This window comes from Salvia hispanica, chromosome 4 (genome assembly GCF_023119035.1).
Source record: "Salvia hispanica cultivar TCC Black 2014 chromosome 4, UniMelb_Shisp_WGS_1.0, whole genome shotgun sequence".
Taxonomy (NCBI): domain Eukaryota; kingdom Viridiplantae; phylum Streptophyta; class Magnoliopsida; order Lamiales; family Lamiaceae; genus Salvia; species Salvia hispanica.
The window spans coordinates 36,772,741-36,800,515 of record NC_062968.1 but is presented as its reverse complement, the minus strand read 5'-3'; the positions used below and the strand labels follow the sequence as shown (position 1 = coordinate 36,800,515).

Genomic DNA, 27,775 nt, shown 5'->3' with positions numbered 1-27,775 from the left:
AAGAACTTTCTTTTGGACTTAGGTGTGGTTACGAACCTGCCCAAGAGCATCACCATTTATTGTGACAATTCTGGTGCTGTGGCAAATTCGAAGGAACCAAGAGCTCACAAAGCGAGCATACACATAGAGAGGAAGTATCATATCATTAGAGTTATAGTGCAGAGAGGAGACATACAAGTGATCAAGATTGTGTCAGAGAACAACCTGGCAGATCCCTTTACAAAGGCATTGGCGGTGAACTCATGTTGAAGGAATGAGAGGAGACATACACATGTTGAAGGAATGGGAGTTCGACTTGCTCGAGAACTCAACTCGCTTTCAGTATAAGTGGAAGAATTAGACGTAGTGCACATTTTTTTGTATACTCGAAAGCTGTTTTGAGTATAAGTGGGAGATTGTTAGAGTTTGTATACTAGAAATCACCTTTCGAGTGATTGAATACTGTTAAAACTCTTATTATATTTTCCAAAGGAATAAACAGATTATTTTTGTCATAATGTTGTTATGTTTTATATTTAATGGATGTTTATTACATGTTTAAATGTATAAGTAACTTGACAAAGTCTAAGTCTTTGTTTTAGTAGACCGGTTGTGGGCGTCGTTCACTTTAAGGTAACACGGTCAGTTCTGAACAAAGAAAAAGAAGAATTTCACAACCTAGATAGGCTTAGACTACCTATCGTGAAAGGTTGCAATGTCAGTCCGATTATTTCTAAGCCTTACTGAAATAAGATGACATTGGTGTGGTATAGCACTGAATTGGATCTAACAGCGAGACAGTCTTTATGCAATCTACTGAAAGACGAGGTCTTGTAAATTATTGTTTCTTAAACAATGTACGTTAGCATGGAGCATACGGTATTGATTATGCACTACTTTGACTTACCAAATGGTGCGGGCTTTTCGCAACTCAATAAGCCTGGTATATTGGGTAGTGATGATTAATATCCAGCGGTGCTAAGATTGCTATTATCTTGAATCGTGCGCGAGGTGAGTCTCGTTTGATAAAATCCTCAAGAGGAGCTTGAAATAAGGTTTTATTATTCAGAACCTAGCTAGTTGGAGTTTGACTACTCTAAGAATAATAAATAAGAATTTTTTGCTGAGTCCACTCTTGAAATAAATAAGATATTAATTAATTAAGTCCATAGCAGACAATAATTAATTAATGGATGTTTCTATCTTAAGCGCGGGAAATAAATATCAAGCAATGGAAACCCGAAGTACTTATAATTTCGGATTTGGATGGGGAGTGCGATATTACTTCTGTAGTGGTTGCTCGTAATATTCCAATTAAAAGCTTATATTAAATTGGGTTTAATTTAATTAGTAAAAATCTAATTGAAGGAGCCCATATCCAAAATCTTCCACAGATCCATATCTGGGCCCAATATGTGACTTATTATAAATAGGAGAATAAAGGAGACAGAAAATACACATTATTTTCTTCCAAAATTTCGACCCCCTCTCTACTTAGATAAGGGACGATTTTTCTCTCCTTCGAGGGATAGGTTTTCCGTCTTCTTTATTTAAGTCCTAGTATACTGGTGAGATCAGCCCACCCTGATATCAGTTTACAGTCCGGGAACCAGACAGAAGATCTGTGGTTTTGTACTAAAGATCTTCACGTGGAGAAGACGCTAGCTATCTTCGATTCTTTGGAGAATCAACAAGGTATAATAGCTAAACCGTAGAAAAGCATGTTTTAGGTTTTAGTTAATTTAAAGCATAATTTATTTGAGTAATGAGCATGATACACGTGATAATTACGCGAATAGAATTTGTCTAAATAATCTGCTAAATAGATCAGGATTATTATGTAATCGATTTATGTACGCTTCCGCTGCCAACCCCTTCACCTCCTTCCCGTCTCCTCCATATATAGAGTTTTATTTTTAAAAAAAATTAAAATTTAAAAAGGTCGGATGTCCGTGGTGGACGTCCGCTTGTCGCCACAATGGCGGACTTCCGCCCGCTCTTCCCGCGACGGCCGCAGTGTTCTGGTGTCATCACCGGACGTCCGCGTCCTCCCCTCCTTGATGTAATGGCACCCTTCCCGTGCAGACTTCTTGGAAGCCTCCCCGAAGGGCTACGGTAATCAAGGTCACATATGTACATTGACATAGAGCATCTCCAATGGGCGGACTTCCCCGACGCCCTTCCCGTTGCCCTTCCCAAAAACACCTCCTGTCATGCACGTCATAAGGACTTCCCATTGCACAATCCGCCCTTTCCATCGCCCTTCCCGCGCGGACATCACGCAATAAAAAAAAAATTCAAAAATTTAAAAATATTCAATTTACGCTACGGAATTTAAATTAAAGTTCAACGAGCCGTATATATAGAGTTTTTTTTAAAAATTAAAATGGCGGACGTCCGCCCGCCCTTCCCGCGACGGCTGCGGCCTTCCCGTGTCCTCACGGGACGTCCGCGTCCTCCTCTCCGTGCCTCAATGGCGCCCTTCCCCGACGGACTTCCCAGAAGCCTCTTCGAAGGGCGACGGAAAGTCCGCCATTGGAGATGCTCTTATCGACTCAAAATCAATCCAAAATGTATATTGACTTTTGGAATATTTATTCACTCCAATCTAGAAATATAGTCTCACTCTTTTACTCCCTCCCTCCCGTGAACCATTTTCCTTTTTAGGATGTTCCACTCTAAATGACACATTTCTAAAAATAAAAACATCACTTTCTCAAATTTTTCACTTTTTCTTACTACTTTATTCTCTCCACTTAACTCACAAAACAACTCTACATAAAATCTCGCTCCGGAATAGAAATGCCCACTTAGGATATGACGGAAGGAGTATTTCGGGATGTCCAAAAAAAATACTCCCTAAGTCCGCTATTAAATGTCCCATATTTGACCGGCTTGAGTTTTAAGAAATGTTTGATTTTATGAAATAAAGTGAGTAGAAAAGTTGGTGGAATGTGGGATCTACTTTTATATATTGGTTTTGTAATAAAATGTGAGTGGATTGTAAGGTCCACTTACCAAATATGATAAAAGTGAAATGAGAGATTTATTGGCAGACGGACAAAAAAAAAGAGACAAATGAGACATTTAATGGTGGACGGAGGGAGTAGTTATACCTAAAACTAGTTATCCATATTTTCTATTTATTCACAGTTAAGATGGGGATTAAGAGCTCCAATACTGCATTATCCATCTTTTCTTCTTTAGTCAGGTCCACTTCTCTATCCATCTTAATTTTTCCTCTTTTTCTCGCACTATGTTATGTCTTGCACGCTTTAATAACGATAGGGCAAATTGTGACATCTTATTTCTTGCACCACTTGTGGCTTGTGCTTTAACTTTATGAATTGAAACACTATCATGTCTCCTTGAGGTCTCCGTAGACTGTTGAGTTATATTCGTATTTAGCATAATCCTTCCGCGACTCTATCCAGTTTAGAGTAATTCATTTTTTTTTTATAATCACATTTATAATTGTCTCGTTTCATTTTAAATCAATGTAAAAATAAAACCAAATCATCCAAGACAAGATACAATTTTCAGTATGTAGGAGTATTAAATAGACATATATATGACCCTCAATTTTCCTGTAACAGAAATAGTTCTAATATCATTGACTTTAACGGACTGATAGGTATAGATATATCTTATATTGTCAAACTCAAATTTGCTTCCACTATGTACAATTGCCTGCATAGTTTGACTCTTTCTTCATATTGAATTCGATTGAATAACCAAACAAATATCAGTATTAAACAAAGCTGGTAGAGTATGTATTAATTTTAAAAGAAATAGGTAATAGAGATGGGAGAGAGGCAGAGAAAGCTTCATGGTATCATGATATGCGTTCCCTACCAAGGACATCTCAACCCTTTCGTGGATCTAGCTCTCAAGCTTGCTTCCAATGGAATCGTCATCACCTTCGTTCATCTTGAATTCCTTCACCGCAAGCTATGCCAAACTCACCACGCCAACAAAACAGATGTCGATTTGTTTAGTGAAGCTCGAGAGCTTGGGCTCGACATACGCTTCACCACCATGACCGATCCTTTTCCTCTAGAATTCGACAGGGATGCCAACTTCAACGAGTATTGGGAGACCATGGTCCGCGATTTCCCACCTCTTGTCAATGAATTTGTGGGAAAAATACTCGCTTCTGATCGGGACAATATGCTCCATTTCTTGGTGGCCGACACCGTCTACACCTGGCCGGCCGCCGTCGCCCGCAAATACAACCTCGTCAACGTTTCTCTGTGGACGCAATCGGCCTTGGTGTATTGCTTGGGATATCACTGGGACCTTCTCCAACAAAATGGCCATTTTCCTTGCAACGGTATATATCTTCCCTGTATATTACTCCTATTTATTGTAAAAACACCCAAAAACAGGTTGTACTCCGATACTACTCCGTATATTAGTATTCATTGTTGTGCTGAAAGTGTTTATGTGTGAGCTCGATCAAGACCTTTGTATTTTATTTTTTGGAGCAACAGATGAGGTGGATGAGGAAATAAAGTACATTCCAGGAATTGAGTCAATAAATACCAAGGATCTAATTGCCTATCTCAGACAATCGCAATGTGAAAGCGTAATTAGCAGAGCGTCACGGTTGCAGTTTGAGCAGGGCAAGATGGCTGATTTTGTACTGCAAAACACGGTAGAAGAGCTTGAACCTCGAGCCCTCTCAGCTCTCAACAATTACCTACCAAACTACGCCATCGGCCCTCTCAACTTCTCTCAAGATCTACCAACTAACACAGTCACTACCAGTCTCTGGTCCAAATCAGACTGCACCAATTGGCTCGGATCGAAACCTCCTGGTTCGGTGCTATACGTCTCATTTGGCAGCTTCGTGCACACCAATATGCAGGTTCTCGAGGAATTGGCCTACGGACTCCTCCTCAGCCAAGTGAATTTTGTGTGGGTGATTCGACAAGGTATTCTCGGCGATGGGGCTACTAGTGTGTTGTCGGCTGAGTTCCAAGATGCGGTTAAAGAGAGAGGGCTTATCATCGGATGGTGCGATCAGGTTGAGACTCTCTCGAATCCGGCCGTTGGGGGCTTCTTGACGCATAGCGGATGGAATTCCACTTTGGAGAGCATGTGGTGTGGCGTTCCAATGATTTGTTATCCTATTGGATTTGATCAGCCTTGTAGTAGCAAACTGGTGGTTTCTGATTGGAAGATTGGGGTTCATCTGTGTGAAGGTGGAACTCTGCATAGGGAAAATGTGGCCCACAAGATTCAGAGCTTTATGAACGGAGGTGATTTGGAGAGATTGAAGCAGAATGCAGAAAGAGTAAGGAAGATTATGAAGAATGCAGTGGAAACTGATGGATCTTCCAAAACAAACTTCGACCGCTTTCTAAAAGATTTGGAGGCAAAGATTCGTGCCCAAAACTGACAACCAAACTAGATTTCTCTCTTGGTTCCGATGTTTCCTACTAATATCGCACTACTATTTACAAATTTGTAGTAATACTTCAATAAAAGAAATTTAAATATTTTTCTTTTTAAGCTTTTCAGCTCCAAAGTTAAAATTCTGCCGACCCAGTAGTGCAACTTGAGAAAAGTGACATTCATGTATTCCAATAATTAGAGGTTAAGATTGGGAGATTATATCCACCATTTTTGCATTGCGTTATTGGATGCATCGTCATGCTCAAAGCGTCTCTACTGAAAACCAGCAATGTCACTGGAAACTTTATGTTCAAAGCGTTTGAGGAAGTGAAGAAGGCAGACTTGATACTACTTCACAACACATTTGAAGAGCTAGAATCCGACACGCCGTCGGCCTCATCAATTTATCCGGGTTGCTTGAGCGCATCTCACTGCTTCCGGTGATTCCAATGTATTACTGGCTGGATTCGTGGAAGAGGTCGGAGATCGGGGATTGACGGTAGTTCCGTGGTGCGATCAGATTAGCGGTTGGGTGGAATTGGTGGAGAGCGTGTGGTGCGGCGTTCCGATGATCTGTTTCCTGGTGAGTTACGATCAGCCGACGGTTCGGAAGCTGGTGGTTGGTGATTGGGAGATTGGAATTGTTGGGAGGTGGTGCATCCGAGAGGATGCGGAGAGGCCGCAAAGGTTAAACAGATGGTGCGTGGTGATTGTTGAAGTGGTAGCCCATGGATCTTCTTCGGTCAACAATTATAATCGTTTTCTAGTTGATTTACAGAAAAAAGTCATAAACCTTGCATCAATTAACTGGGTCGTTCATTCCAACATTTAATCAACGGATTGGCTTTTAGTAGGATTTATAAATTATGTGGATTGGACCGTTATTGAGTCTATCCAATATCGGCCTAATCCTATAAGAAATCATAAGCCAACCCAAAATAGTCGGATTCTTATCGAGACTTTGTCATTAACTTCATGTGTGTGAGTTATTATGTCATGTCAAAAATTGTCATTCTCCCGTTAATATTAGTAAGTTAACGACGATATTACACAATTAAAACTTGATAGTATTACGCTATAAAATATGATACTATACCGCTAAAACTAGTCATAACATGATTAAAACTTTATCACGATTTAAATCTAGATAATAAAATTAAATTATAATATTTTTAATTGATAATATAATTAAAATAATAATTTTATTTTTTATCCAACCATCCAAATCCAATCTGAAAATTATCAGATTCTTATTGGATCAATTTAAAAAGGACCCAAACCCAATAAAGTTTAATTAAAATGATCTTGATAACACAAATTTTAATGCAAAATTTGTAAATTAAGAAAGACAGAGAAACAAATGATTGAAGTATTATTCGTGAAAAATAAGATTCATCTCATTATATAGAGAAACTTTCAATAAATATATAGAGACTAATCGACAAACAAAAATGGAACTACATTAGTATTTTTTTTTTTGGACGGATGTATTATATTTTTTTGGTAATTTTATATCAATAAATAAATACATATATAATGCATGTATTTCAACTAGAAACTAATACTCCATTCGTCTTTAAAAAATAGACTTTCTTTTTATCTCTCTTACTTTTCCAATTATACATTAATATACATCTTGAACTAAATGTTTATATTCTTTGGGGACGAAGATAGTATATTTTTTAATATTTACATTTTACTATGATATACGTAAGACTAATATAAAAATAATAAAATGATTATAACATTCAAATAATAAATTAATATTTTACGAATATTTGAAAAAATTATACTCCCTCCGTTTCTTCATAGTTGTGGCGGAACTTTCGACACGGAGTTTTAGAAATAACCATTGGGCGTGTTAAATAAATAGATAAAAAAGTAAAAGAGATGAAAAGATAGAGAGAATAAAGTATAAAGTGAATAAAGTAAAAGAATAAAGTAAGAGATAGTAAAGTAAGAAGAAGAAAAAGTTATCATATAAGGAATCGACTCAACTATGAAGAAACTTTTCAAATGGTAAAATGATTATGAAGAAAACAGTGGAGTAATACTAAGTTTAAAAATTTGAATAAATTAATGAAAGTTGAAAATTAAATTATGAATATAAATTCATTTCAGGCCAATTCTATGGGACTCGGGCTTATAGGTAGGTATTCAGGGCAGGGTCATTGGATTTATGCAACTTTTTTTCAGATTATATATTTTCAATCACAATTCTATCATATCGTGGTTTTCAGTTAACTAGTTAGCAAAATACTATCATTAGGTTTTCCTATATACTCCGGTCTGTTTAGAGTAATTTATTTTTACACCATCTCATTTAAAAATGTCTCATTTCATTTAAACTCAAGTAGGTAAAAATTATACAATCTTCTAAAAAATAATAAATAAATTAAAATAACTAATCATTCAAATAGGTACACAATCATACGTAATCTTCTAAAAAATAAAAATAAAATCATCCAATATGTGAACCTCAATTTTAAGTGAAATAGTAACATCTTTGACAATAATGGCCTGATAAGTGATAAATACAATCCTTATGTTGTCAATTTCAAATTTGCTTCCGCCATGTACAATCAGTACAGGTCCACTTGCCTGCATAGTTTGGCTCTTTCTACATGTTGAACCGATGGAACTAACCACACAAATATAATCTACAAAGCTAGAGTATTCCATATATTATGCATTAGTAATTCTAAAAAGAAATTCTACTAGAAAATAGAGATGGGAGAGAGGCAGAGAAAGCTTCATGGTATCATGATATGCGTTCCTTACCAAGGACATCTCAACCCATTCGTGAATCTAGCTCTCAAGCTTGCTTCCAATGGCATCGCCATCACCTTCGTTCATCTTGAATTCCTTCACCGAAAGCTATGCCAAACTCACCACGCCAACAAAACAGATGTCGACTTGTTTAGTAAAGCTCGAGAGTCAGGGCTCGACATACGTTTCACCACCATGGCCGATCCTTTTCCTCTTGAATTCGACAGGGATGCCAACTTCCACGAGTATTGGGAGGGCATGTCCACGATTTCCCACCTCTTGTCGATGAATTTGTGGGAAAAAAACTCGCTTCTGATCGGGACAATATGCTCCATTTCTTGGTGGCCGACACCGTCTACAACTGGCCTGCCGCCGTCGCCCGCAAATACAACCTCGTCAGCGTTTCTCTGTGGACGCAATCGGCCTTGGTGTATTGCTTGGGATATCACTGGGATCTTCTCCAACAAAACGGCCATTTTCCATGCAAAGGTATATATCTTCACCGTATTTAATAAAAAACAAATTACTACCTCCGTCCCCAAAATTCTACACTTGATCCGACACGGTTTAAAAACGAATTAGATAATTGAAAAGTTTGGAATGGGGCCCTACTTTTAAAATATTAGCTTTTATAATAAAATCTGAGTAAGAATGTTAGTGGAATATGAGGTCTCTCACTAAAAATGGTAAAAGTGATGTATCAAATTTTCAGGGACGACCGAAATGATAATATGTATCAAATTTTCAGGGACAGAGGTAGTAATTACTAAAAAGTTTTTTTATTTGGAGCAACAGATGAGGTGGAGGAGGAAATAAAGTACGTTCCAGGAGTTGAGTCGATAAACACCAAGTATATAATGCCCTATCTAAAACAATCATTGTGTGAAAGCGTAGTTAGCAGAGCGTCGCGGTTGCTGTTTGAGCAGGGCAAGATGGCTGATTTTGTCCTGCAAAACACCGTGGAAGAGCTTGAGCTTCAAACCCTCTCAGCTCTCAATCAATACCTACCAAACTACGCCGTCGGCCCTCTCAACTTCTCTCAAAATATCCCAACCAACATTGTCACCACAAGTCTCTGGTCCAAATCAGACTGCACCACTTGGCTTGAATCGAAACCTCCTGCTTCGGTGCTATACGTCTCGTTTGGCAGCTTTGTTCACACCAATATGCAGGTGCTTGAGGAATTGGCCTACGGACTCCTCCTCAGCCAAGTGAATTTTGTGTGGGTGATTCGACAAGGTATTCTAGGCGATGGGGCTACGGCCAGTGTGTTGCCGGCCGGGTTCCAAGATGCGGTTAAAAAGAGAGGGCTTATCATCGGATGGTGCGATCAGGTTGAGACTCTCTTGAATCCGGCCGTTGGAGGCTTCTTGACGCATAGCGGATGGAACTCCACTTTGGAGAGCATGTGGTGTGGAGTTCCAATGATTTGTTATCCTATTGGATTTGATCAGCCTTGTAATAGCAAACTGGTGGTTGCTGATTGGAAGATTGGGATTCATCTCTGTGAAGGTGGATCTCTTGATAGGGAAAATGTGGCCCACAAGATTCAGAGCTTTATGAACGGAGGTGATTTGGAGAGATTGAAGCAGAATGCAGAAAGAGTAAGGAGGATTATGAAGAGTGCAGTGGAAACTGATGGATCTTCCAAAACAAACTTCGACCGCTTTCTGAAGGATTTGGAGGCAAAGATTCATTTCCATAGCTGACAACCAAATATATATGATGCAGATTTCTCTTTTGGTGATGTTTCTACACAAACTGAAATTTGTTTGAATCAAAATCACACGCATTGTATGTATCGACTTGCATATGAATTATAGTATACAATATTGCATTACTATACAAAATTCTAGTAGTACTACAATAGAAGAAATTAAATTATTTTGTGTTCTTTTTCAAGCTATTCGGCTCCAAAGTTAAAACTCGGCCGACCACTGCAATATGAGAAAAGTGACGTTCATGTATTCCAATAATTAGAGGTTAAGATTGGGCGATTATATCACCATTTTTGCATTGCATTATTGGATACATCGTCATGCTCAAAGCTTCATAAATCAAATTCAATCACCCAGCTTAGGAAAAAAACAGAGGCATTCTTGTGTTAAGAAGGAGAGGTGAAATGAAAGCGCACGCAATAATGATCGCACTGCCTTATCAGGGCCATCTGAACCCGTTTGTTGATCTCGCAACGAAGCTAGCTTCAAAGGGCATTACCGTCACTTTCGTCAACACTGAACATGCTCACCATCAGATTGCAAGCTCCCAAGAGATCCCCGATGCCGGTTTAGATATCTTTGCGGCAGCAGCTCTCGACATACGCTACGCCACCATCTCTGATGGCTTCCCCCTCGATTTCGACAGAGACCTTAACTTCATCGAGTACTGGGAGTCTTTCCTACGTGATTTTCCATCACGTGTTGCTGAATTCGTCGGCGACATAATATCGTCGTCAGATCCATCGATGCCGCCGTTTTTGGTTTCTGACACTTTCGCAGCGTGGCCGGCGATGGTCGCCCAAAAATTCGGCCTGGTCAATGTCTCGTTCTGGACTCAGCCTGCCACAGAGTTTGCTATTAATTATCACTTAGATCTGCTTAAACAGAATGGTCATTATCCCCCTACCAAAGGCACGCTTCTCTCTCCCAGATATAAAATCTTATTTTATCAAAATTCATAATTAACGCTAAAATCTCATTTAAAATGGTTGATTAGATGATGAGCAGATGATAAATTACATCCCCGGAGTAGCGCCGATCAGTACCAAAGACTTGATGTCGCATCTCCAAGAATCCGATGTGACAATAGTTCAAGAGATTGTTTTCAAATCTTTCAAAGAAGTTGTCAAGGCAGATTTCATCCTACACAACACAGTGCAAGAAGTAGAACCTCACACTCTGTCAGTCCTGAACCAGAAACAAGCAACATATGCTATAGGCCCCATCAATTTCTCCACCAAATGCAGTGTTCCAAAGAGCTTGCGTCATCAAGTAGACTGCTCCGAGTGGCTCAGGCGAGGCCTCATGGCTCGGTCTTGTACGTCTCATTCGGAAGCATTGCACAGACTAATAGACAAGTGATACAAGAGATAGCTCACGGCCTTGTCGTTAGCGGTGTGAGTTTCATTTGGGCAATCCGGCCTCAGATTGTGATGGATGATGACGGAGATGTTTTGCCTTGTGGATTTGAAGAGAATGTTAAGGATAGGGGGCTAGTCCTACAGTGGTCCCATCAACTCTCGTGCTTTCTAGCCCGGCTGTTGGGGGATTTTTGGCCGCGTGGTGGAATTCGATTCTCGAGAGCGTGTGGTGCGGTGTCCCTATGATATGTTACCCGATTTTGTACGATCAGCCTACCAATCGGAAGTTGGTGGTCGATGATTGGAAGATCGGAATCAATCTTTGCGATGGGGAATCGTAGGCAAGGAAGAAGTTGCGGAGAAGATAAACAAGGTGATGAGTGGTGAAGCATCGAGCGTATCATGAAAAATTTGAAGGAAATGAGGACCAAACGCACGATGCATGGAAAGAGAATGGTTCGTCTCGATAAACTTTGATAGGTTTCTTAGGGATTTGAATGATAAAATCTAGGCCAAAAATGTTCCTTTGCATTTTTTTTTTCGATTCCTTTTTGTGGAAGGATGACGTGATATGGTAAAAAAATTTGCCATGTGGACTTTATTTCAAAAATTTTAATGTTTTTTTTTGGATTAATAAGTTATCTTTTAAAAATAATGAACAACTTAGAGCTAATAAATTTGAGTTGAAAGGTTCATGGAAAGGGGGGCACCCAAAACTTCAATCAACATATATTAAAGTTCCAAGAGATCACAACAAAAGTAAAAGAGTGTCCATTCCAACGATACTACTAGAATAAGGGGGGACTACTTTGGAAGTATAAAGGGGCAATTGCCCCCCCAATATATTTATTTATACTAATAGGGTTTTTCCAATTTTTTTTTTTTTTTTTAATTTCATTTAAAAAAGGGTTTTCATCTCCAACTTCTAAAATTTATTTATTTTGGAATTAAATTTTCCCTGATCCCTTTATCTGGGAGGAGAATATTTTTGCCCCATTGATAACATCGCTCCCAATGGTAAAATATATTTCACCCAATTCATTCAAGTTTAAGTCCATTTCCTTGATAAACAGAGATGATAAACCAATATACAAACATGAATGAGATTAAGTGGAAGTTTGAAGATGCTCGAACCATGGTTTCAAGTTTGCCATCAATTTGGTGGGGATCAGACCCCCAGATTCACAAAAACCAGCCCCTTTTTGTTTTTGACAAGAGAGCTCAACCAAACTCTCACCCACGTGGCCGTTTTTACACAAGCAATACAAACTAAAAACAGAATTTTAAGTTCTAACCCAAAAAGGTCTTGGGCCCTGTCAACTAAAATTTTTCCCCGTAATCACTTCACCCGCACACTCAAGACACAAGAAGAACACTAAGAAAGATCCTCTTTTCCAAACACAAAAAACTAACTAAGAAAAAAGAGAAAGACAAAAAACAAAAAACAAGGGGCTCGAACCCGCCACAACAACACCGATCTATTCTTCCAAAGGGGGCCCCGGGAGCACCGAGGGTTTGGATTTTAAAACCCCCGACCACCAATACCTCTACCAAAAAACCCCTCCCCCGCATCAAGTTCCACCGAACAAATCTCAACACACGGCCTTCAAGCCCAAAAACCCCCGGGGGTTTTTTCCCCAAGCCAATCAAGAGAGGGTTTCACCCCAAAGACTACAATGACCCCAACGAGAACCATGGAAGATCACCAAAAATGGCCAAGATCATCGGAGAAGAAGAGAAATAAGAGAGAGAAGTTTTGGAAGAGAGAAAAAGGTGGGAAGTCGAATGAATAAAAAGGGGGCGAAACCCCTCTTTCAATCCCCAAATTTCCTAAACCCAACTCCAAAGGGAAAAGATCCAAGGGGGAGGGCACGTGGAAAAAGTTTCCGGTGAAAGGGGGGTGACTGGGTCCCCCCAATTAAATAACATTGGGGCTTAACAAATAACAAGCCCAAATAAGAGTCCACCCCTTAATATATCCAACATACTCCCCCTTTTGGACTTTTTTTTTGGGAAACCAATCAAGTTTTTAGGAAAGGGCCCATATTCATCAAAACCTCGGCAGATCCTCAAACCAAAGGACAAAGTCCACTAGCATTTTGGGAACAAACCATTTTAATTTTTTTAGACACCGAGGGGCCACACCATTAGCCCCAAAGGACTTCATGCCTCCACCCACCTACCCCCCTTTACCACAACCGATAAGGGGGCCGAGGTTTTTCCCCCCGACTTTTAACCCTACCCTTTGGATCAAAGTGAAAAATTTTAAACAAAAAAGAAGTTTTTCTAAAGGTAAGGGCTTATTTCCCCATGTCCCCGGGTTTTTATCTCAGATGACTTTATGAAGAAACACTTCACCTTTTTCTCGAATATCCCTAATGTAATGAAACCTTACATCTATATGCTTTGTTCTATCATAAAAAAAGGTTTTTTTACATAACTCAAAAAAGAGTTTGAGAATCGAGAACACAACAGAGAGATTTTCACAAATTTAAAGTTCAAAGCACTTTTAACCAAAAAATTTCCATCCCCTTCGATGGCAATATCCCTTTTTGATCAAGGGGTTTTAAAGGGAAATTTTTTTAAAAGGGGATTTAATTTATGCAAGACCTAAAATCAAAAATACATGGAGGTTGTTGACTTCCTCTTATCTCTCGCTATTAGCATAATTGGAATCCACAAAACCAGTTTAGTAAAACACCATCATCACATTACATAAACCATACTTAGCAAGTTTTGCTTCAAGTATCTAAGAAGCCTTTTTGGGGTTTTTCCCCAAATCCAAAGACCTGGGATTAGACATGTATCAAAGAGACATGACACAACATAGGAATACCAGGCCTAGAGCTAACCATCAAGTACATAACAGACCCAAAAAGTTTAAAGAAGGGGAATTCTCTTCATAGCATCAATTTCAGTTTGAGACTTGGGGCACAGATCTTTACTCAACAAAAAAGAGAACCTAAAGGAAAGAAAGGTGCTTAGATCAAACATGTTAAACTTTCCAATTTTGTACACCTAAGGTTCTTGATGCAACACAAAGGGGGATGTTTTTCTATCTCTATGATATTAACCCCCTAAGTTTTTCCCGAGCATCACCCAAACCTTCATGTCAAAATTCTCATTTCAAGGCAAATTTGCACCCCCCAAGGTTTTCAAAAAAGGGGACCCATTAAAAAGATATCATCAACATATAAAAGCAAGAACACATGAAAAAATCAAGATTCTTAACATAAAAAGATGCATCAAAGGATTTCGAAAAAACCTAACTTATGCATACAAGTGTTAAACTTGATGTTTTTAACCCCTCTGGGACTGCTTTTTTTCCCTATAAGGGCCCTTTTTTAACAAGCCCCATGATTTGGGGAAAATTTGGGGTCAACAAAGCCCCCGTTGGGGTTCATGGGAAAACTTATCAAGATCACCATGTAAGAAAACAATTTTTAAAATCCATTTTCTTTTAAATTCCCCAAATTTAAAAAGAGCACAAAGCCAACATCATCTTGACAAGAGGAATTTAACAAATTTGGGGAAAGATTTCTCGGGAATCTACCCCCTTGTCGAGTAAAACCTTTCCCACTAATCCGGGCCCTTTTACCTAAGGCCCTCCACCTCATTTTTCAATTTGTTGGGCCCCCCGTTTAAACAAACCAACCCGATGGGGACCATGAGGCAAAGGCAAGAATCCAAGTAAAATTAATTTTTTGAGAAGATCTCTTCCAAAACGGTTTTTTGCCAAACCGACTGGAACTTAATTTAAAACCGCCATAAGTTTGAGGCCCCATCACCATCATTCATGTACATTAAAGCCAAATTTATAAAAAGCAACTAGGCCAAAAAACCATTTTTAACCCCAAAAAGGGTTTTTTGAATCAATTTTTCTAAGGTTTATCTCTGATAACACATAATCCTCAAATTTGTATTATCAATAGCATTTTTAAAAACAGGGGTATGTATCAACACTGGGGGGCACAGGGGAGAATTTCTAAAGGACTATCATGCGATTAGGGACATTGTCATCAACATTTTGGATAGGATTATCATGCCTCACATTTGGGTTTCCTTCATCAAAAGGGGTCTCAATTTGGAAAATAGACTGGGTAAGTTTCCAAAACCCCCTGTTTTACCTCATTTTGGGGCATTAAAATGCTCCCCCGGGGTGATTTTGGGCCCAATTCCCTTTAGGGGGTTTATTGTCCCCATCTATAGGATCTGGGGGTACTTTTCAATCTTAAGCTTTGGGGGAAATTTATCTTCATTAAGAAAACATCCCTACTTATAATGACTCAACCCGGGTTTATCCCTTTTTGCGTACTTTATACCCTTTGACACCCTCGGGTAACCTTTAAAAAAAATTTCCTAGATCTGGCTCAAGTTTATCGATTTATAATGCACAAAAGCAAGAAACCAAAAAACCCTTTTGGGGAAAAAATCAAGAGGTTTGCCATAGAACACATATTCAAAAGGGCACCCCAACCCAAAATGGAGGCATGGGGTAGGGCCCATTTACCAAATAAGAAAAGGTTTTAAAAAAGCTTCACCCCAAAACTTTTTTAAACCGACTTTTGAAAACATGCATCTCACTTTTTCAAGCAAATTTTGTTTATTCTCTCAAGAACCCTATTTTGTTTGGGGGATAAGGACGTTCTATGTCTTTTTATTCCAAAACTATCACATAAATCATCCATCCGATTATTACAAAACCCGGGCCCTTATCGTTTTAATAAATTTTTAAACTTCTTAAACCCGTCTCAATCAAGGTTTTTCCCAAATTTTAAGTTTTTCAAAACACCGTAAATTTTTGTCTCATCAAAAAACACCAAACTTTTCTTGAAAAAAACATCAATCACCATTTAAAAAGGGAAAAACATCCAGAGGGAAGACACCGGGGTTTTGACCCCCACATCCATAAAGCAAATATTCCAAAATACATTTACTCACATTAAAGGGGAAGGGGGCCAGAAAAGAGACTTTTATGTTGTTTACCCAAAGACACAAGAATCAAATGGGGAACTCACTTTGAACATCATTATCAAAGGGGTGCTTTTTCAACACTCAAGCCTTTAAAACTCATATGACCTAAATTTTTTATGCCACAACATGGTTCTATCGCTTTTAAATACATTGGGATAAGCTTTTTCACATGCAAGAGGCACAAAAGAAAACATACAAGCCACATTTTTTTTTAGCTTTGAAAAGACATAGACCCCCTCGAAATCTTCATGCAACCTTCCCCCCTTTGGGGCCCTCATACCCTCATTCTCAAGAGCCAAAAAAACATCAAGTTATAGACGACCGAACATATCTAACATCCTTCAAGCTTTAAAACATAACCATTTCCCAAAATTCAAACAAAAAGGGCCCAAAACCAAGAATTTCACATTTCTTTCCAGCCCCATTACACAAAGGTTTTAGTAAAGGGTTTTAAATTTTTAAAACACTTGAAAAAGGGCTCAATGAAAGACATCTACAATCACATAACCAATATTAGGGGGTAAAAGGACCCCCGGGAGGGATTCACAAATTGCGGAAAACCCAAAAAAAATCATTAACATTGTCATATGTAGCAACAAACAAAGGGGGTTTAACCCCCGGGGTCAATTTTTAGAAACTTATTCTTTTTTAAAAATTAGTGCACCTCTCTTATAGTACCCAACATCACCACAATTGAAACACTTCCTATAGGTTTTAGGATCTTAAGCTTCTAGACCTAGACCTAAACTTTTTCCTAGAGTTCAGGTATTACTTAACCACCACTGGCTCATTGTCTCATCGTGATTTGGATTTTGCTTGGTTTTAGAGAGTAATCTTGCAAGGTTTTGATCACATTTCGTCTAATATCTGACATGATTATGATTACTTCTCTATTATTTTGGTATTTGACCATTTTGTTACACGTGTAAAAGGTACACAAAATATACGACGGCAGCAAAGATCCTCGGGGTTTGAGACAATATTAACTGGAGGAGATTTTGAAGTCCAATCAGCCCCTAATGCATATAAATCTCTTCCTCTTCAAAGAGCTTCGTGTTGGTATCTCGCACGCCTTCAATCGGAGTTCGGTAGAAGAAGTTATGGCCGCAGGTGAACACTCGCGTTCTGCAGGGCTTCCACGCGGCCGGGTGAATTAACCACCACTCCGGCCGGGTACGGTGTTATGCGCGAATAGTTCTGTAAAAGTGGTCCAAATGACCACCCGGCTGGGTAGGCTATTTTGGCGTATTTTTATGCCAAAAAACGCAATTTTTGATAGAGGATTAAAAGTGGCAACGCCTAGTTTTCATAATTGAACATTCCACCGCTCCAAGACATTCCACACTTCCCCAAGAACACTTTGAAGAGAGATTTGAAGATTGAAGACTACAACGAGAGATTGGAGTCTCTAATCCATAGAATCGTTCCACGAGTATTTATTTGCTTTCTTTGATGTATCACGACTCAATCCATTGTTTTGGTTTTCATGAAGAACATGAGTAGCTAATTCTCCTCTATTGTGGAGTTTTGGTGAAGACTACAATGGATGTTTGTGATTATCCAAGGACTTCTTTGATCATTAGCTCATGGATTCCTTTGTTCATTCTTGCGCTTTTCAATTCAATCGCCAGCTACCAATTCGAGTTTGTTTACCTCTTTATAGTTGTAATGGAGAGATACCTATCTAGGGTTTGATAAAAGAGTGAGCATCACTTTGATAATCTACACTTAAAGAGGGGAACCTTAGTGAGTGGCTCGGGTCTTTTGTCTCTACGGAGTTAATCTAAACATATTGTAAGGAGACTTCATATTAAGTGGTTAATCAACGGGGTGAGTACACTCATGTAGGGGCTCAACTCTAGACTAGCGACTTTCCTAGTAATCCTAGAGACATAAAATGGGTAATCGGTTGTTGAATCAATCACAATACAATTCCATCAGAAGCCTGGATCCAAAACTCTACTCTCCTCTTTGTGGTATCTTTTCACTTGTATTTATTTCTGCCACTTTCTTTATTTTCTTTTCATTGTTATATGCTTATAGTAGTGCTAGAACAAAACCTTTTCTCTTGGATTGTCTAGATAGTAATCGAAATTGTCTGTGGTACTTGAGTTGATTTGTCTCTGGATACGATACTCTGCTTGCTAATTGCTACACTAGCCTGCATAATTCTGCGGGTATTATCTCGTTAAAATAAGTTGAGTCAAGTTTTTGGCGCTGCCATGTGATAATTTTGTGTCAATATAGCTTAATATCGTGATAATAATGTAGATTACTAATCTAGATTTTATTTGCTTTATTTTTATTTTTATTTTGAGTTCTCTAATCTTTTGTGTTTCCTCATGTGTTGTAGTACACGCGTTCTAAAGGCCCACCTTAGAGCCAATCGATCTTGAGATCACATCCACCAGAAGAGAACTACGGTATGAGGTTAAACTAAAGGATTCCGGGTATCTTTACCCTGGCCACAAAGCCTACCTTCTCCTATCCAGAGAACTCCTCACACCACCATCTCCACTTCCATCTCCTACAAGATTTAGCCGCGGTCTCCAATCCTAATGGCGACGAGAACAACAATTTTGAAAACAACAATGAGAACAACGAGGAGAACAACAACGGAGATCCCGATCCTGTCCATCAACTTTAAGCAAATGGCCAATATGCAAAGGCGTTTGGATGCACAGAATGTGAGACCAAGACCTGAGGCAGAATTTTGCTCGGGTGATGGCCAAGAGCCGGCTAACCCTCCGATCAACAATGGGGGAATTGCGTCAACAGCTGAATTGAAGCCGGGGTTGATGAACAAAGTGTGGCTAACATGCATTTGGTGGAACAAAGTTCAAAGATGCCAACAAGCACTCGACCAAGTTCATACAAATGAGCAACACGGTTAAGGCTAACTGGGACCTGCATTTGATCGGATTCGCCGCATCATTTCCCCCTTCTCTTCAAGGACGATGCCAGAGATTGGTATGATAAATGAACCCCAACTCGGTCGCAACTGGGATGCAACGGTTGAGCTTTTCTTGGAGAAATACTACCTCCACCCACTGTAGGTACACTAAATGATGTTGTCATCTCATATGCAACGCAAATTTCCTCAGTGAGAACATCTGCAGGCATGGAAGAGATTTAAATATCCGATGAAGAGATGCCCCAATCCACGTTTAAGCCTGTGGCAACAAATCATAATCCCTACAGGAGCAACTCCGGAGGCAAGGCGCGAAATATGAACGTTAGGGGATCACTCTCAGTTTGGAGAAGAGTCTCTGCAGGTGATCAAAGGGTAGCTTCCAACGATGAGGATGGAAGAATGAGAGAAGCAAGACCTACAAGGTAGCATCCACATCGACATTGACAGATGGACATGATGTCCAAGCAGCCCTGGACTTCGACGAGCAAGCCTGCTTCGCTGTATCGAGTCATAATCTTGTCTTTCAAGGATACGATACTCTTGCTTGCATAATTGTTACACTAGCCCCGTACACTTGCGGGTATTATTTGTGTTAAAATAAGCTGAGTCATTGCCCCCTCTAGATTTAGATCTTCCTTCCGACATTCAACACTTTATTATATGCATTCTTATCACAGCCTTCCCTAAGCTCAAGTTCTTCGATTTCAGGAGCTAATTATAAGGTCTAGAGGAGCAGAGTCTCTACCATACTTAATGGCAGCCTTAACATCACTATAGGAATTAGGTATGGCATTCATGAGGGCTATACTAGTGTATTCATCTATGGTTTTATCACCGATCTCTTAATGCCCCGAACTAACTTCGGAAACCTATCCACATTGTCATCAATATCTTTAGCAAGATCAAGCTTGAATTTGAACGATTTTCAAGCAAATACATTCGGAAGACATAGAGGTTTCGTATAGAGTATCAAGTAATTTCCACATTTCGTGGAGATTCCTCATGATCAACTTTCCTAATCACGGAATCAGATAGATTTAACACAATAGTAGCCCTACCGATCATTCATCTCATCAATTTTATCTGGCGTATCCTGGGGTAAAGTACCATCAACAACTTTAAACACCTTTTGTTGAATCAAAACACATTTCATTTTGTTTCCCAAATAGCAAAATCATTTTTACCATTATGGGGAACCAAACCAACATGTTGAGCCATTTTAGCAATAATTTTTGCAAGAACACGAGAAACGAAAACGAAAGCAAAGTCATAAGTCTTTGCGAGCCTCAGAAAACAAGACCCCAAGCCTATATTTGGCACAAAACGGAAAAACTTAAACAAGAAAGGTAAACCCCAATTTCGAGTGAACCCTCTCTCGAAGGAGGTTTCCCACTTCCACCTCCTAGGACCTCGTCTAGACAATCACCGTGGCTCGATACCACCGTAGGGATCGGACCCTCAGATTCACTAATTCCCGAGACCTCTTTGTTCTTGTACAAGAGAGCTCATTTCTAACTCTCACCACGCGGTGATTTACACAAGAAATACAAACTAAGATTACAAAGAATCTAGTTCTAACTATTACAAGGTCTTAAAGAAAATCCTACCCTTCCTCGTAATCACTTAAATTTTCCAACTCAAGACACAAGTTAGTAACACTAAGAAAGATCCTCTCGGATCTAAACACAGAAACTAACTAAGAACAAAGAGAAGACAATAGATCAAAGAAACTTGGCTCGAACCCGCCACAACAACCCCGATCTATTTTTCCCAAAAACTAGACCCAAGGAGCACGATGGATTGGATAGAGTTAACCTGGGACCACCAATACCTCCATCGGAAAAACCCTCAAAACCGATCAAGTTCCACCAAGATCTCAACACACCCCTTCAAGTTCTCACAACCCTAGTTCTTCCTCGACCAAGCAATCAAGAGATTGCTTCACACCAGCACTCCACAGATCTACCAATCGAGAACCATGGAAGATCACCAAGAGATGGCGGAAGATCATCGGAGAAGAAGAGAGAATAAGAGAGAGAAACTAGAAGAGAGAGAGAGAGGATTAGAGAGTCGGAATGAATGAGAACGGCGCATGCCTTCTATATAACAAGCACAAGCCTAGATCCCAAATTTCGAAGCAAGATCCCAAAAGGAGGGCACGTGGCAGCATCCGGGTGAAAGAGGGGAAGTAATTGGGCTCGCCCATTAATAACATTTGGGCTTAACAAATAACATAGACCAAATAAGAGTCCACTCTAATATATCCAACACAAGTCTACGCCATTTACAACAACAACACATCAAAAGACTCATAGATACTAACGTTGTGGGGGGTCATGATTAATGATCTAGCTGCGAAAACCGATGATGGTCGAGTTAGAGGCATCTCATAAGGAGAGTGACATTTGTTCAAGTTGATGTCATGGACAATGGTCCACTTTGGGGTACATTGAACACCAAAGGATAAACATGACACCAATAAGAGTAGAACTATCTCTGCCTACGAATAGTAGCTCCCCTCCTAATTAGGAATGTCATTGGATTAATTTATTTGGGTTTGGGCCAACTTGCTTGGATTGTTGGGGTATTTGAATAATGATTGTTTTGGATTTAAAATTTTTAACCTTTACCTCAACTTTTAGATTTCAAACTAATTTGTTAGGCCAATCGATTCAATTGACATTCCTGTTATAATGTCTGTATAAATAAGAGTAAAGGCCAAAATTGGTCTTGAATATATGCTCTTTACGATTTTGGTCATAAACTTTATCTTTTGAATTTTTGCATCCGAACATTTCAACTCGGATCACAATCGGTCCTACACTAACGGTTGTCAATTTTAACATCGACGATTTTAATATCAATTTTGACCAACTTAAGCATGTTGATTGTGATTACCAACTCCTAATTATAACCTTAATTATTTTAAGGAGATATCATTTAAAAAACCAAAATAAATAATATTAAAAAAGAAAATAAAGAGAAAGAGCGGCGACGGTATCGTTGTTCTCTCTCACCCTCCCTCTCACTTTGACGCGCACCGTTGTTCTCCGAGCGGTGATCGGACGGTGAAGTGTATTCCTGACGACGGCGCATGAGAGCTAAGCTTGTTCTCGTCTAACCCTAGTTAATCCATTGTGGTGATTGGAGAAATGATGGCAACCGGATATGGTTATCGTATCGGGGAGGAGGTGGAGAGTGCTTCAATTGTGGTGAATTTGGGCATATGGCTAGGGATTGCTCTAACGGGGGGCGGTGGAAGTGGTGGAGGATGTTATAACTATGGATGATTTGGGCATATAGCTAGGGAATGTCCTAGTGGAAATCGCGGCGGTGGCGATTCCGGCGGGCTTGTTTCTCCTGTGGGGAGCCGGGTCACATGGCGAGGGATTGTGTGAGCGACGGAGGGGACGCAGGGAGGTGGCTACAACCATGAAGGTGGTGAATCTGGATACTTCAGTGGATGCTATTTATTTTGATATTTTAAAGATATCAATAAAATAATTAAGGTTATAATTATGGAGTTGGTAATCACAATCAACATGATTAAGTTGGTCAAAATTGGGATTAATATAGTTGACGTAAAAATTGATGTGATCTGAGTTGAAATGTTCGGATGCAAAAATTCAAAAAATAAAGTTTAGAACCAAAATCATAAGAGTGAACTCATAAATGATACATCTTTCACTTTCAGCACGTAAATGGTACACGATCTTTATTTTATATCGCTTTTGGTACCTATAAATCAGCATTTTGTACCAATGCAGATTTTCTTCCCAAAATGCCCTCTAAACAAATACATTTTATCATTTGTGTCATAAAGGATATTTTAGGTATACATAAAATTAGTCCAAAAGTGATATTGGAATATCTTCTCTTATTCTCCTCACTCTTTATACTATTATTATTAATCAATATTAATATTATTATTTTGATGTTATAAATTAATAATTAATTTATTTTTAATATCATTCAAATATAGTTAATTATAATTATAGTTAAAATTATATTTATTTATTATAAAATATTATTGTTATAATACTAAAAAACTAGTACTCCTCCAGTCAATGTATTGACCCTATTCCACTTTCTGGGTGTCCCAATACACTTGAACCATTTTTATTTATGGTAGAAATTTACTCTACTACCAACTCCACTTACACCAATAAACAATTATCTCCTAAATTCATGTGCCCAAAGAAAGGGGTCTAATATCTTGGGACGGAGGAGTAGTAATTAATAAATAATTGTAGTATACTTATATAAATTATGAATCATATAATATTATGTAATAATAATTGTGAATTGCATTCATAATGATATAAAGTTGAATATTTTAGTTAGGTATTTCAATCTTAAAATGAGTATAAAGTAATTTAAAAAAAAAATTCAATTGATTTAATTATTAATTAATTTAATTAGAAATTTTGTTTTTGATTTATATTATGAATGCAATTGATGTATTGATACGACCACGCCTGGAAGGCCATGACGACGTCATGACGAGGCGCCTACATGAGGACTCTCTACTTTTATCCAAAAGGTCATCTTGGAGGAGTCTATGAAGACCGAGGAGCACACCATGAGACTTGTGCTGAAATTTGAAGGCGGAGCTTCCACCGACCGGGTAGATTCGGCATTGGCTCACCCGCCGAGTGCCATCCACTGGAATGGTCGGGACCAAGTTGCTCCACCCGCCCGGGTAACTTTTCGCTACCCGCCGGTGTCATCCATCGGAATTGCCAAGGCCAAGCTTCTCCCGACCGGGTGACCTTTACCCACCCGTCCGGTGGCCCGTCCAAAGCGTGAAGAAGTCGAGGTTTCACCCGGCCAAGTGACTTAACACCCTTAATTCCACCCGGCTGGGTAGAGTGACGCGGATCAGATTTGTGGGCCTTTTCATTGGGAATTGCACCCTAGTATAAATACCTTTTGATGTCATCTTTTCCTCGATTTTGCTGAATTAAAGTTTCTTCCCTAGAGAGTGTCCTCTTTGGAGGTTTGTATCCAATTCCTTCCTTGAAGGTTGTTTGTTTTTCTCCTAGAGTAATTCAAGTAGAGGTATGTATCAATGGAGGTATCCATTGAGTAGTGGAGCCAAGAGGTGATAGAGCTAATGAAAGTTGCCTAGAGTTGTTTCCATTGTTTTGGTCAAGGTCCTATGGTTGTAGTTCTTTATCTCATCATTATACACATGCTTTCCATTCCTAATCTTCCATTCATTCTTGTTTAGATTCAATTTTTGTGGTTGGATCTCTTTTTTGTCTCTTTGTTGCTCTTGTTAAATTGAAAATCAATCTCACAAATCTAGATCAAGCATCATAAATGGGTAATTCTTGGGAAATGGATCATAGGAGATGTTAAGATGAAACAACATTTATAATGACAACATGCCACCAATATAACACCATTAGATTTTGAAAACTGATGGCACACAGCCTGCCACCTGGCAGGGGAAATTCAATTAAAAAAATGATATTTCATCGTGAAAGGGTAAAGAAGGTAGATACATTTTGGAGCAGTTATTCTCATCCCTTAATTTACATTATTTTCATTATCTTCCTCCTAATTTCAAGTCAAATTTGTTCACAAAATCTTCTTCTTCGTCTCTAGAAAATCAATCTATAATCTTTAACCAACAGAAGCAATTCACGATTCCAGATTTCTTATTATCGATCAATGGAGATAAGTGATGCTATATTGGAGATCAGTAATTTTTCATTGACAAGAAAGCGACCATGATTTCTTAGACGATCTGGAATATGATATCATTAATGATAAAGAGTTGAAGAACTGTTAGATTGTATGGAGATCAGTAATTTGTAATTTTATAGAAGGTAGGCAATTTCTAATTTTATAAAATTGAATAAGGGATTGCTTTCTACGATTTTTTAGCTGGGATGGAAGAGGTTGGACAAAGTATTGAGAGTTACTCCTCAGCATTATCAGCAAGTGAGAAGAGGAAAAGAGTCAGGGATATTTATTTCATTGAAAAACCGTCTATAATTTAAAGTAGTTTGTTTTGGGCGAACATAGTTTGATTAATAGATTGCTTATTAATATAGTTGGTAGTGCTTGTTAGTAGTTTGCTTATTACATACTCTGTATTTTAAACCATTCGCTAGAGCACTCAATTTCATTGTTGTGTGATAATGAGTATTAGATTGCAAAATTCTTTTATATTGCATATTCTTTTGTTGGTTTTTGCTTCTTTTCTTGGGGAAGATTGCATGCTCATTTACATATATTTAATAGATTGCTTATTACTACAATTAACATTGCTTGTTTAATATTTAAGGTTTGCATACCACATTTTAAAACTATTTTATAGTGCATTCAGTTTCATTGTCGAAGAGTATGACTACTCGATTACATATTCGTTTGTTGGTTACTGCATATTTTATGGTGTAGTTTGCATGATCGTTTTTAATGCACCAAATGTGAAGATTACATATGTTTAATAGATTGTTGATTAATACAACTCACATTTTTTTTGTTTGTTATGAAAAGTGTGCATACTAAATTTTTAAAAACATTCCACAATGAACTCAATTTTATTGTCGTAAAGAATGACTTCCAGATTGCATGCTTGTTTGTTGGTTATTGCTTCTTTAGTGAGGAAAGTATGCACTCTATTTCATTTTAGTAACACATGTATTAAAAACGTATCAACCCCTGCTATGTAACGCTTATGTTTTTGCATAAATCCAGATGATGATAAATGTCATAAAAAACATGGCCAAACTATGAAACCAAGGTCTAAAACCAGATTTCTTGCTTCGTTATATAAAATAACATATCTTGTCATTAATTCCATATTCTTCTTTATAATTTAATTGCATCACATATTGCATGTCAATTTATCATTTAGTGCTTTGTATTACCAAGGATTTAAACAGATTAGTGCTTGAAGTTGTTTGTGCTCAACTCAAAATTTGTATCGCAATTTGCTTGCCAATGTGTCAGAATTTGCTTACCATTATAAATAATGACTTATGCGTGTTTAATATTCAATGTCTACACCAAACAAAAAGTAACCCAAAAACCATCAATGTATACATCAAAAGAAACAAACAGTCATCTACCATCAAGAGTTAGTTTCCTAAAAAAATTTAAAACAAAACACAATGACGTTCATTCTCCTAAAACATCATTCACCCTCGCAACCATCTTTTCAAAGATCAACGGGTCCCTTCTATTGCGCTCTTCAAAGTGGTGTGTTGTTGTACTCATTACGTCATCCAAGTGCTGGGTTAGAGCCCCTTACGAGAGGAAGACTTGTACAAAACAAATAAATCGAGACATGGATCTATTTGATCGATTATGCATTAACCAATTCACATGTTAAACAGATAATTGCATGCTAGAACGCAAATAATTCATGCTTAGAAAATATAAATCCTAAACATGCTTTCTACGGTTTAGGGTTACCGATTTGATTCTCCAAAGAATCGACGATTGCTTGCGCCTTCTCCACGATGATCTTCAATACTAGACCACGGATCTTCTCGATCGTTCCTGAACCGTATCTCGATATCGTGGTGGGCTGATCTTATCAAAATACTAGGACTCGAATAAAGAAGAGAAAATTCCTCACTGAGAAGAGCTGAAGAATTTTTGAACTCCTCTACTAATTAGAGAGGGGCGAAAATTACATCTAATAATTAATTTAATTTGTCTCTCCTTTATTCTCCTATTTATATTAAGTTCATATGGGCCCGATCGGGATCTATGGAAGGTTTTGATATGGGCTCCCCCAATTAGCTTTTTAATAATTAAATTGAACTCACAATTTAATACAAGCTTATATTGGAATATTATGAGCAGCCACTACGTAAGTAATATTGCACTCCCATCCAAATCCGAAATTACAAGTAATCCGGGTTTCCGTTTTGTTTATTATTTATTTCCCGCGCTTAAGATATAAAAGTCCATTAATTAATTAATGTCCGCTATTGACTTAATTAATTAACATCTTATTAATTTCAAGAGTGGACTTAGCAAGAAACACTTATTTATTATTCATAGAGTAATAAAACTCCAACCGCCGTTCGAATAATAAAACATTGTTCAAGCTCCTCTTGAGGACATTATCAAACGAGAATCACCTCGCGCCAATTCAACATAATAGCAATCCTAGCACCGCTAGATATTAATACCACTACCCAATATATCGGGATTATTGGGTTGCGAAAAACCCGCACCATTTGATAAGTCAAAGTAGTGCATAATCAATACCGTATGCTCAATGCTAACGTATGTAGATTAAGAGATAGTATTTTATCAAGACCTAGTCTTTCGTAGATAGCATAAAGACACGCCTTTGCTTAGATCCATTCAATGCTATACCACACCAATGTCATCTTATTTCGAAGGCTTAGAAATAATCGGATCGACATTGCAACCTTTCACGATAGGTAGTCTAAGCCTATCTCGGGTTGTGAAATTATTCTTTTTCTTTTGCAAAGCATTGCATAAACGACGTGTTACCTTAAAGTGGACGACGCCACAACCAGCCTACTAAGCAAAGACTTAGACTTTGTTTGTCTTATACATTTAAATGTTTATAAAACATCTTATAAATGCAATGCAAACACAATGTAATAATATACTGATTCTATTCATGTCTGAAACCTCGAATAATACAATCGGGGTTTAAA

The 27,775-nt window shown here is 38.3% G+C and overlaps 1 protein-coding gene and 2 pseudogenes across 1 annotated transcript; all 3 read left to right on the top strand.

The window, feature by feature from the left end:
- The first annotated feature begins 3,686 nt into the window (after window positions 1–3,686).
- Window positions 3,687–5,496, top strand: LOC125185535 (UDP-glycosyltransferase 86A1-like). The gene is made up of 2 exons (XM_048082084.1): window positions 3,687–4,312; window positions 4,473–5,496. Exons 1-2 carry the CDS (start codon window positions 3,784–3,786, stop codon window positions 5,381–5,383), a joined length of 1,440 nt encoding a protein of 479 aa, XP_047938041.1. The 5' UTR covers window positions 3,687–3,783; the 3' UTR covers window positions 5,384–5,496.
- A 2,493-nt stretch (window positions 5,497–7,989) lies between these two features.
- LOC125185317 lies at window positions 7,990–9,998 on the top strand (annotated as a pseudogene).
- A 272-nt stretch (window positions 9,999–10,270) lies between these two features.
- Window positions 10,271–11,633, top strand: LOC125220997 (annotated as a pseudogene).
- Window positions 11,634–27,775: the final 16,142 nt, after the last annotated feature.